Source organism: Diospyros lotus, chromosome 9 (genome assembly GCF_014633365.1).
Source record: "Diospyros lotus cultivar Yz01 chromosome 9, ASM1463336v1, whole genome shotgun sequence".
Lineage (NCBI taxonomy): Eukaryota > Viridiplantae > Streptophyta > Magnoliopsida > Ericales > Ebenaceae > Diospyros > Diospyros lotus.
The window spans coordinates 13,618,769-13,631,382 of record NC_068346.1 but is presented as its reverse complement, the minus strand read 5'-3'; the positions used below and the strand labels follow the sequence as shown (position 1 = coordinate 13,631,382).

Genomic DNA, 12,614 nt, shown 5'->3' with positions numbered 1-12,614 from the left:
CTGATCAAGGGGGAGAGCAACCAGTCCAATTCCTCAACCACCACCTCTGGTGTACTCTCAAAGGAGGACTTATGAACCAAAGCAAGGCCAGTCATTAACCCCAGAAGAAGGTTTGGTGACTATTGAGGATGGAAGACTGGAATCTGAAGGAACTAAAATAACAATGTCGATTGAGGAGGAACAGAGGACAGAAAATACAGAACCAGTTTTCTATGATTTGGATATTCCAATAACTTGGAGAAAAGGGGTGAGATCATGTACTAAATATCCTCATGTACTAAATATCCAATTTCTAATCATTTGGCATATTCTCGATTGTCTTCTCAATTCAGGGCATTTACTACAAGGGTTGATGAAGTATAAATTCTTAGAGATATCTATGCGGCTTTACAAACACCGCACTAAAAGAATGTTGTAATGGAGGAAATGGATGCACTAGAGAAGAATGGCACATGGAAAGTGGTAAAATTACCTCAAGATAAGAAGGTGGTAGGTACTAAATGGGTGTTTACTGTTAAGTATAAATTTGATGGGAGTATTGAGAGGTACAAGGCCAGGTTAGTGGCCCAAGGCTTCACCCAAACACACGGTTTAGATTATGAAGAGACTTTTGCACCAGCTGCAAAGCTCAATTCTATACGTGTGTTATTATCTCTTGCACTAATTTGAATTGGGAATTACACCAATTAGACATAAAAAATGCATTCCTCAATGGTGACCTAAAAGAAGAAATATATATGAGAATTCCCCTTGGATTTGAGATGGAAGGCAGGGAAGGAAAAGTTTATAGGTTAAAGAAGTCCTTGTATGGACTTAAACAATTCCCTAGGGTATGGTTTAAAAGATTTAGTACAACTTTAAACCAACTAGGGTATAAACAAGGGAAGTCTGATCACACTTTATTTACTAAACATGCAGCTCATGGTCGTAAAACTATCCTAATAGTTCATGTGAATGATATTTTCATTACTAGTGACAATATGCAGGAAATAAAGGCACTTAAAGGTCAGTTACAACAGGTATTTGAAGTCAAAGACCTAGGACAACAAGGTATTTCCTAGGAATGGAAGTAGCAATGACTAACGAGAGAATATTTATTTCCCAAAAAAAGTATATGTTAGATCTACTGAAGGAGATAGGTAAGCTTGGTTGTAAGCCAACCAGCACACCATTGGAACCTAAATAGAATGCTAAAGAGGATGGAACAAAAACAGCAATGGAAAAAGGTAGATACCAAAGGTTAGTGAAAAAATTAATCTATTTATCTCTTACACGACTAGATATTACATATGCAGTGTGTGTGGTAGTCAATCCATGCATTCACCCATTAGCAGACATCTTAATGCTACTTATCATATCTTGAAATACCTTAAAGGAACTCCTGGAAAGGGGCTAATGTTCAGAAAGAATGAGGATTGAGGAATACAAGGCTTTGTGGATGCTGATTGGGCTAGATCTTTTGAGAACAGTAAGTTTACTTCTGGATATTGTACTAAGGTACGGGGGAATCTTGTGACATGGAGAAGGAAGAAACAAAGATTGGTGGCTAGAAACAGTGCTAAGGCAAAATATTGAGCTATAGCTCAAGGTATATGTGAGATGATATGGCTCGGGAAGCTTATGTAAGATTTGCAAATGCCAATACCTATCCCTACAAGGTTGTATTGTGACAGCAAATTAGCCATCAGTATATTGAATAATCCGGTCCAACATGACCGGATGAAACATGTGAGGATCAATCAACATTTCATTAAGTAGGAAATTGAGGATGGTGGAATCCATCTTATATATATCTCTAGAGATTTATAAGGAGCTGATATTCTCACCAAGGCCATGAATAAATAGGGGTTTGAGCTAACTAGAGACAAGCTAGGAATGAGAGACATTTATTCACCAACTTGAGGGGGAGTGTTGAGGAAAAAATTCCGGATTAGGGTGGAATTCTGAAATGAAATGGTGATAAGAATAGTTGGTTGATGATAAGAGCAGTTAATTTTGAATAAGAGATAAGAGGATAAGAAGAAGAGGTTGAATTCAAAAGAAGAAAACAAGTTACAGGCTTACAGCTATTCCATAAAGATAGGAAACAAACTAACTTTCAAGTTTAAATTCAATCTTATCTATTGTTGTATTGTATTTTCAAATTTGATTTTTGAATTCCTAGATTCTAGGAGAAAAGTTGATAGAAATTTCTATATATAGATGAAGCATACGATCTAATGCAAAGTGTGATTGAAGTTATTTCCCTTCACCCCGTTGTCACTTAGAGCATTTCTTCCTAAGCATCTAAGTTTGTTCAAGGACTAGAGATATAACTGTCAACATATTGTTAGCACCACAATCAGCAGAAGTATCAATAGAAGAAAGCCATCACTGCTAACAAGCTTACTTGCAAAAATACATACATATATGTATGAAGAAAAAAAATCATTGTTACCGGTTCAGGAGTTGGTATGCTCGCATTTGGATCGCCCATGTTAGCCCATGCAATTGTGCCACCTTTGATTACCATTTCAGGTTTTGCCCCAAAGAATGCTGGTTTCCAAATAACAAGATCAGCCAACTTACCCACCTGCATCAAATTCATAAAAATTGAGATTTTATAACAGATAATATTAGTTGTCTACATCAAGTCAAATTGTTGTCAACAAGAGAAGTCAAAAAACTAGTTATATTTACTCTATACTGCTCAAATCCTTGACGGTCTTTCACAATAGAAGAGATAAAAATTTGCAAAAAGACGAGTATATTTTAAAAAGTAAACATGAATCAGTGAAAGGGCAAAACTATGACCAAAATCAACAAGTGTGGGATAGTTGTTAGCATGTTACATTATGATTGAAAAATAGTACACTAATGAATGCTTCAACTTCATAAACAAGAACAACACACTAATCATTAATCCCACTAGGTGGGGTTGGATAAATGGATTCAAACTCGTCAATCATCTAATAATTGAAAATTCATGAATATATGTTTTTGTAAAGCTATTATATTTCATGTCATGATTGGGAGTTACCCACCAAATTTTCTTTGGCATTCCTCTACCTCTTTTGCTACAAGTTTCTGTCATTCCATCCACCCTCCTCACAAGTGCATCTATCTTCAGTAAACCAACTTCATATCACTACTTTTCTTTTTCTTTATAATGTTTCTTCTATGCAAACATTATAAATTACTCAGCTTCATGAAAATGAATATGAAAAACTATTATCTTTTGATAAGAAAAAGAATTAAACATAGGGAATTCTAATATTGTCTGCAAAAGTATCAAGTCAAACATCAGCAGCCACTTAAAAAATATGCACTTAAAAAATATTTGGGTCAGAAATCATCACAAACTTAATTCCTTCAGATGGTTTCACCAAGGATGCAAAAAAGGTCAGGAATGTTAATAATGGAGGGTCAGGGACATATTGGAACAGGATGAAATTTCCTTAAACTGATATTTCCTGAAATCCATATGAACAGTTGACTCCAACCGAACGTATGCTAGCATGACACTGGGGAACAGCTTCCACTTTCAAGGTACTATAAAGTTTTATTCATGCTATCAGAGCTGAATTAAGTTGAAAAAGGATAAGAACATCAAATTAGCTTACCTCTATTGAACCTACAAATTCAGCAAACCCATTAGCTATAGCTGGATTTATAGTATACTTCGCAATATATCGTCTGATCCGGAGGTTGTCATTGTCTAATCCACTTGATTCAACAGATCCTCTTACTAACTTCATCTTGTGAGCAGTTTGCCAAGTTCTGATGATAACCTGGTAAGAAGAGAAGTTAAAGCTCTGAATCAAGTGTCAAAAATTGAAGTATGGGCAAAGGAAGAAAGTGCTGGAACTATATTTGCATAAAGAGTTGATAGACCAGTCTGCAATCCATGCAAGTCTGAACTGTCAGTTCAAGGCAAAAAAAAGAGCACCCAATAACAGAAATATTAGAGCATAGCTGCCGTTGTATTTGATTTGTAAGTGTTTTAGAAGGTAAAAACAGCCATTCTATTTATTTAGTTACTGACACTTCTCTATTCATCATGCATCTACACAACCCATAGGATGGTTATCTTTCCTTTTTTTGGTAAGTGTATTGTCATGTGGCCGCAAGTTATAAGGGCAAGGGGGGCATAATTGTATGTTGTGTAGATAGTGGGGGCTTTACTGTAATAACCTAGAAGTAGGCAGTTATGCTAATTTTGAATTTAGCGCTTATTTCCAGTGGAGGATCAGTATATAACTCTGATCCCATTCAAAGAGAAGGCATCAATCAATACAAACTGAATTCTCTTTCCTGCCTCACATTCATCTTCTCTCTCAACTCTTCTCTCATTCTTCCCCCCCTCAATTCTCTCAATTCTCTTCCTAAACCTCTCTAATTCTCCTCAGTTCCAGAGGAGAATTCCTTCGTTAAAACCGGAGTCTGACAAATTGGTATCAGAGCACTTTAGGGCAGCAATCTTTGAATGTTATCTCCGTCACCATGGCCAAAGGAAAAAAAATGAAGCAGATGGAATCACAATTGCAACAAGTTACAGTAGCAGTGGCGGATATGCAAATTCGAATGGAACGCTGGAGACATCAGTGGCGGAAAGAAGGATAGAAGCAGCAATGGAAAGATGGCGCGAGGAGAGTCGTAATTAGCACAATTGGCTGCAAGACCAAATGCGCGAGCAGAATCAACAACTACAAGATCAGATACAACAATTCACGGTAATGTTCACCAGCCAGATTCCAGTAAGGCTCTCTCCTGAATTCCCACCTAGAGAGAGATTTGAACCGATACTACGAGCATGGAATGGCCCACCGATCCGAGAGATCGTCAGAATTTGAGGTAGAACCCCCAGTGGTAGGAGAGAACAATGTAGAGAGAAGGCAAGGAGCTCCAGCTATTCCTAATCAGACTGGATTTCCAATGTCAAAGATGGAGATTCCTTTATTCGATGGCCAAAACCCAAGCTGGTGGGTTAGGCGATGTGAACGTATGTTTAGCATCTATAACGAGGCTGAACAACAGAAGGTAACCTTAGCCGCTGCTTATCTTAATGATGCTAGGGAAGCCTAGTTTCAAGGGTGGAGTAGGGTGAAGGAGAGTTGTCTATGGGTGGAGTTTGTGGAGGACTTGTGTGAAAGTTTTGGAGATCAAAGCATGTTAGACGTGGTAGAGGAGTTCAACATGCTTAAACAGAAGAGGATTGTGCAATCATATCAATTCAAATTTGAAGAGCTCAAATCGCTTATAAAAATTTAAAATCCCATGCTCACAGAGGGATACTTTGTCTCAAGCTTTATTAGTGGCTTGAGCGAAGAGCTACGCCCTACGGTTAAGATGTTTTAACCTAAGACTATTAAGTATGTAGCCGAATGTGCTAAGTTACAAGAATAGATGGTGGAGGGAATAAAGATGAATGGGAAGAGTGACGCACTTAGGCTCACCCAAACAGGGAAACAAGGGGTTCGGTAAGGAAAGTGGCAAGATCAGTCAAGGGAATAAGGGAATGACAATTATCACCCCTGCTCAACCTTTAGCAAGAAGGATCCTAGAACAGAGGCAAGCCAGCCTCTATTTTCGCTATGGAGATAAATATTGCTTGAGGCACCAATGCAGGAGACGACTGCTACTATTGGAAAGTAAGGAAGAAATAGGGACAGAGGAAGAAGAGGATACCAATCATGTGGAAATTGAAGGGGAGAAGAAGTTGGAGATATCACTGCACACATTACAAGGGCTAGCCGACAGTAAAATAATCAAGGTGGAGGGCAATGCCCTGGACAAGAAGCTAATGATATTGATAGATAGCAGAAGTACCCACATCTTCTTAGACAAGAGTACTACAAGGAAGCTGAAATGTAACCTTATAGGCACACACCCCCTTTCAATGACAGTGGCTAATGGCCAAAGGGTGATTTGTAAATCAGCTTGTGTGGGATTCTACTAGCAAATGCACGAGAAGGAGTTTGAAGTGGACCTACGATTGCTAAAGATTGGGGGTTGTGACATTGTTCTGGAAGTTGATTGGATGAAGAATGTGAGCCCAATTTGTTTTGATTTCAATAAAATGGAGGTAACATTTGAAAAAGAGGGCAGGAGAATGACATTAACTAGTAGTGCGAAGGCAAGGTTGTGCAAGATGATAACCGGAAAGAAGTTGCAAAAGATCTTCAAAAACAAATTATTGCAAGTAGCACAACTATTTTTAGTCCATGCGATGGAACAAATGGAGGAGGAAATAGAACTAGGAGGAGAACCGATGCTCGCTACTAAGGACCAGCCCCAAACTCCATGGAATGTACAAGAACTTGATTCTCTTGATTTGCTTCTAGTTGAGTTTCAAGAATTGTTTGTGGAACCCAATGCTCTGCCCCCAAAGAGAAGTGTGGGCAAAGGAGTTATTGGAGCAGTTGAACATTGATGCTAGTAGCAGACCAAACTATGCTTTGATCAATGGGTAGATAAGATACAAGGGCAGGCTAGTGATTGGGGATTGTGAGGTATTGAAGTACAGAATCCTTCAGTCATTGCATGGATCATCGCTAGGAGGGCACTCGGGCATACAAAATACTTATTGGAAGGTGAAGCAAGTTTTCTATTGGCCACAACTGAAGAAGTATGCATGGGATTATGTGATGAATTGTGAAGTTTGCAAACGATGCAAACATGAGATGGTGGCTCACCCAAGCCCCTTATAGCCCTTAGCCATTCCGGAACATGCATGGACTAATGTGACCCTAGATTTCGTAGAGGGGCTACCAAGATCTAAAGGGAGGGATTGTATTCTGGTGGTGGTTGACTGATTTACTAAGTTTAGCTATTTCCTTAGCCTATCTCATCCCTTTATAGCACAGGAAGTTTGGATAATGTGGTGAAGTTACATGGGGTACCACACTCCATAGTATCTGACAAAAACAAGGTGTTTACCAACCTATTTTGGAGAGAATTACTATGATCTATGGGCACTAAATTACATTTGTCCATCACATATCACCCGGAGACAGATGGTCAGTCGGAAAGGGTTAATCAGTGCTTAGAATCCTACTTGAGATGCCTATGTTTCTTGCAGCCAAAGGGGTGGCATAAGTGGATATCAGTGGCTCAATGGTGGTACAATTCAAGTTACAACACAAAATAAGATGAAGAAATAACAGACAGGAGGCGAAGTGAAAGGGAATTCTCAGTAGGGGAGGAAGTTTACTTGAAATTAAGCCACCCATGTCTTAAAGCCCTAACTTGCCAACCAATATCTAAATTGAGTCCCAAATTCTATGGGCCCTTTCCGATTCTTAAAAAGATAGGCCCAGTGGCCTACCGATTACAATTACCGGAAGGATCACAAATCCATCCTGTATTTCACGTCTCCCTACTCAAGAAAGCTACCGAAACACAAGTAGCCAGCCAAAGCACTTCCTCCTATCCTTGGGGAGGCACCAACAACTATCCTAGACAAACAGGTTGTTTACAGGCAGGGAGCTCCTCTCACCCAAGTGCTTGTCAAATGGTCTTCCTTCCACTCGGATAACACTTGGGAATATTTGCCAGATCTCCTAAGGCAGTTTCCCAACACTACCAGCCTATTAGGCCTTATGAATAAAGTAGTATATTGCATAGTTGGAGCACTGTTCCAACATGGCAAGTGGTGCAAGTTGTATTAGATGGGTAACTGCTTGGGCGCCCAATCTGTTGTTAAGGATCAGTATAAAATGATCTGACCCAGCCATACCAAAGCATGAAAGATCAATCAAAGAATTCAAATTCTCTCTCTCTCTCTTGAATCTTCCCTCTCAATTCTCTAATTCTACCCCTCTCCCTCTCATTTTTCCCACCAAATTCATTCTCAAATAACTAAGAATTCTCCTGTTAGATCTAGGATCTAACATCTTCATATGGATAAACCAACACTTCCATAGCCAAAAAGGCAAAATGTAGTGACCAAATCAAGACAAAACCTCCTTTGATGCGCCATATCCACTTATTCTCTACTATATGAATCAGCGGTGATCGTTAAGAAATCTACATGACCTAGATCAGACCTTGCGCCAAACCAAATCCTCATGCCACATGCATCACGTGGAACATAGTCAATTTAGCTAACTCAGCCTAAATTATTGTGAACCACTTCACAACCTGACTCCATTAGGAGTACTAGTAGCACCTGAGGAACACCCAACTCATTACTTGCCATATTTATCGACTACAACCCTTTTCCACCTGATTCCTTGAGGAGTACCAATACCACCTAAGAAATGCCCACCTCATAGCTTACCATAGTTACCATCTAGAACCCTTTTCCACAAATTATCACTACCAAAGCCACAAATCTCCAGACTAATTTCCACAAAAGGACATTATTGTACACCCCAAACATCCTAATCTTTAAAGTTCCCAGAGCTAGAGGAAAGCAGATATTGTTCCAACTAACTAGACAAAATCTGAATTCATATTCTATACCTCCCCACAGATAGTTATTTTGAAGCACTTCTCCTGCCTCCTGGCTATTTAAACAAGGATAGAATAAAGGGCTCAGCATATTCAACATAAGAAATTGGTTTTGGAGAACAAAATCAAATTGATTCTATTTAAATCTTAGTACATAGATTAGAAGATTCTGTTTTCAACTGTCTTAATTTATATTGCCATGAATACAAACTGGTGTAGATGGTCACAACAACTTCTCATTAGACTTAAGTAAAAGCTTCAGGAAGAATTTCTTTTATTAAAAACAAGGAATTGGTTAAAGAAAGAAACAGTAAGATACTTTGTAATAGTTCACTGTTTAAAAAATATTTTGAATTACACCATTAGACACCAATTCACACTCCATGCTAACGAAAAAGTATCTGCATTTATTTCCCTAAAGCTGATGCCAAAGTTTGAGTCATTGAAGCCAGATTATTTTTCAGGAACTGACATTAAAAGTAACTTGAGGAGTACACAGTTTCCTAAGAAGAGCCCCAATTATACCGTAACGAACAGAGTCTTCTAGAACATATTTGTGGACTAGTTCTCCAAATTCTAAAGAAAGCATATTCAGCTAGATGAGAAAAATGAAGAAGGGAACCTCTCCAATGCGACCCATAGCCTGTGAATCTGAAGCTATAATGCTAATTGCCCCCATATCATGCAAAATATCTTCTGCAGCAATCGTTTCAGCCCGTATTCGTGATTCAGCAAAGGCTACATCCTCTGGAATGTCCTTATCAAGGTGATGGCATACCATCTGTATGCATTCAACAACAGTTTTCAGGATATCCATCCATTATGAGTAAGATATAAATACTACTTTATCTTCTCATACCAGCATGTCAAGGTGCTCATCTACAGTATTTGAAGTGAAAGGACGAGTCGGGTTTGTTGATGAAGGCAGAACATTTTTTACCCCACAAACTTTTATTATATCTGGAGCATGACCACCACCTGCCCCTTCACTGGTCAAAGAGTGCAAGAAACAGACATACATAAAAGAGAAAAGTAAGGTAAACAATAAAAAATGGAGCCTAGCATTGACAACAGATAATTGTAAATTTGATGATGTAAAGAAGACCCATATTACACAGCCTTAAGCCATGAAGGAAAAAAGGAAGGGCATAAAAACGAGTAAAATCCCACATGCATATATATGCATCTGTGGAAAGAAAAAAAGATACATAAGAAAAAGGTACCTTACTAATTTCACTACAGCCTTAATTAAATCACAAGTTCAATTATAGATGAGATTAAAGACTCTGGTTGCTATGTTGCAGTAACAAATTAAAGCCAACAAGAGATCAGAACCAACAATAGGACCATCAAGTTGAATACCTGAGACTGTTTTCTTGGAGAAGAGGACGAGGGAGAAAGGATATGTGTCCACGCTAATGCATCATATGCCTTGTAAACAGTAAACCCAAACTCTAGAAACTAAGTTCAGTAATCAATTAAAAAACCTTTTTCCTGATTTGAAGAAAGCCCAAAGTTCTTAGATTGGATATGCTTCAGGAGTTTCAAGAATAAAGATATAAAATACATTTGCTACTGTTCAATGTTAAAGTTAAAATGTGTTTGATTCTAGATTCCGTCAGATCTTAAGCATAACTCAACACTCTTCTAATGATGGAATCTCATTTATTTCTTTCAGAGGGTGGAGCCATATCACCCATGGAAAGCAAGATTTTCAACAACCATACCTAAAGGTGAAAGTCTTTAGCTTATATGAATCCATTCAAACATGAACAAACAAATGGTGAGTTACTAAACAGTCTACAGAGAAAGGTTAAACCTTCAATTTATCCCTTGCTTTTTCCCTTCCAGGTGAATATTTTTATTTATTTATATTTGGGGGAAAGAGGAATGGAGGTGGCTGAATGCAGCTTGTACCTGTGATAGGTGTGGATTGTTCTATCCCTAAATGCAGCAATTGTGTGCTCCACAAATCCAGACTCATTCAATGTGTCGGTGTGGATATTAACCTGTTGAGTTTTGTAGAATTGATGGATGAAAAACATAAGTTATCACAAAAAGCTATTGATTCTTTGCCCATGAAGAAGTGAATAAACAAGATAGAGTAAACCTGAATGTCATATTGTTCTGCAACAGCCAAGCAGTTGTCTATTGCAGCAGGAGTTGATCCCCAATCTTCATGGAGCTTCAGGCCCATTGCCCCAGCACTAATTATTTCATGAAGCCCATCTGATTTGGCACTATTTCCCTAAAATGGAAAAAGGTTATACAACAGACACATGAGCAGCACATGCATGCACGAACAATTTCCTTCAAAAAGAAAGCAGGTGATCTCAAACATGTGTGAGAGAGAGAGAGAGAGAGAGAGCAGTTTCTTATACGGTACTTGATGTACATTGCCACATGTTTCAATTTGAATTTGGGGTTTCATACTTGAGGATTTTTTTCTAATTACACTTTGCCTAAATTTGATGGAAGAATTTGGGGTAGAAATTATACTTAGTGTTAAAGTATCCGAGAATAATAGAGAAGAAGTCCAAGTTATAAAAGGAGTAAACAACAAGGAGGCTTCAAGATAGAGTTATCTCGCATGATAGATGAGAAGCTATGACCAAGATAAAGATAGAGATAGGTTGTTTTTATTCTTTTATCTTTTGTATCTATTTTTGTATTTTATCTCCTCGTTGTATTTAAATTGATGTAATCTAGTCCTAGATATAAGGTAGGTAATCTAGTCATAAAAAGTAGGAATGTAATCTAGTCCTAAAATATAGGAGAATTCTTAGGAACCTTCTTGTATAAATTCTATTATTGACATCAATAAAACTAACAAAGAATACCGGTTTCTTTTTCCAACATGGTATCAGAGCTTGCCAATCCAAGCCTTTTCTTTCAATAACCAGTGCCTTCATTGCACAATCCTTGTTTCTTCGTGCCTTCATTGCTTGTGCCTTCATAGCACCCGTTTTTTGGGTTCCAGCCATTTAAACCATTCATCCTTTTGTTCTTCCTTCATAACCATATCAAAAATATCAGTAAATCTGTCTTCTTCGCCAACTATCATCACTGGAGAAACAGTTCCAGTGGATCAACCTTCTGTTGCCGGCGAACTACCAAGTGTTCACCAATCCTACCGGCTAGATGGTAGGAATTTTCTTCAATGGTCACAGCTGATCAAAACCCTTCTTAAGGGCCGAGGAAAGAGCACTCACCCAACTGGGAATCCTCCACCAAAAACTGACCCAGGCTTCAGTACATGGGATGTGGAAGACTCCCGTATCATGTCGTGGCTATGGAGCACAATACAACCAGATATCAGTAGGAACTTTATGTTCCTTAGTACTGCCCGAGAGGTTTGGGAGACTATTTATCAGACTTACTCAAAGGCTAAGGATGTATCCGTAATCTTTGATGTCAAAACAAAGATCAATGGTTCAAAACAAGGCCAATTAACAGTCACCGACTACTATAATCTGATGCTAGGCCTATGGTTAGAGCTTGATCAATACCAAGCTATAAAGATGGTGTGCCAAGCGGATACTACTACCCTCAATCAGATCCTTGAAAGAGACCGGATAATAGAGTTCCTAGCAGGCCTAAATCCCAAGTTTGATCAGGTACGGGTTCAAATTCTCGATAAGGATAAATTACCTAGCCTAAATGAGGTGTTTGCTATTATTAGAAGTGAAGAAAATAGGAGAAGAGCCATGCTTGGTGGATCCAATATGGAAGGATCAACACTCCTTTCCAGCAACAAACCATGGAAGCAATCAACAAATCGGAACAAGTTCGGACGAGAAGGGCAGTGGTGCACCTTCTACAATAAGCCGAGGCACACTAAGGAGACTTGCTTCAAGCTACATGGGAAGGAAGCAATCCTCAGCCGACTTGGTGGATTCAGGAATATAAGAACTCAAGGTCCTCCACAAAACTACCCTCAAAACTACATTTCAAACAAAGAACAAGAGAGAGAAGCAAAAAGGAAGAAAGACCAGGTGTTGGAACTGGTGCTGGAATGGATTTTAACCAACTCAATAAAGAGGAGATTAATAGGCTGAAGGAGTTCCTGAAGACCATTCAAGATGGAGGAGCATCCTGCTCTATGGCTCAACAAGGTAAACAAATCTGTTTTACTCCTTTTTTAGCCTCCAAAACTGGTAGGAATAACACATGGATCTTGG

General features: G+C 38.6%; 1 protein-coding gene across 1 annotated transcript in view; it reads right to left on the bottom strand.

The window, feature by feature from the left end:
- Positions 1–12,614, bottom strand: part of LOC127809572 (urease) — a 57,876-nt gene that overhangs the window by 18,725 nt on the left and 26,537 nt on the right. The window contains exons 12-17 of the mRNA XM_052348449.1: positions 10,544–10,681; positions 10,351–10,442; positions 9,293–9,422; positions 9,056–9,214; positions 3,603–3,770; positions 2,438–2,572 (exon numbers count right to left, since the gene is read on the bottom strand). Coding sequence (XP_052204409.1) covers positions 2,438–2,572; positions 3,603–3,770; positions 9,056–9,214; positions 9,293–9,422; positions 10,351–10,442; positions 10,544–10,681 — 822 coding nt within the window. The remainder of the gene's footprint in view (positions 1–2,437; positions 2,573–3,602; positions 3,771–9,055; positions 9,215–9,292; positions 9,423–10,350; positions 10,443–10,543; positions 10,682–12,614) is intronic.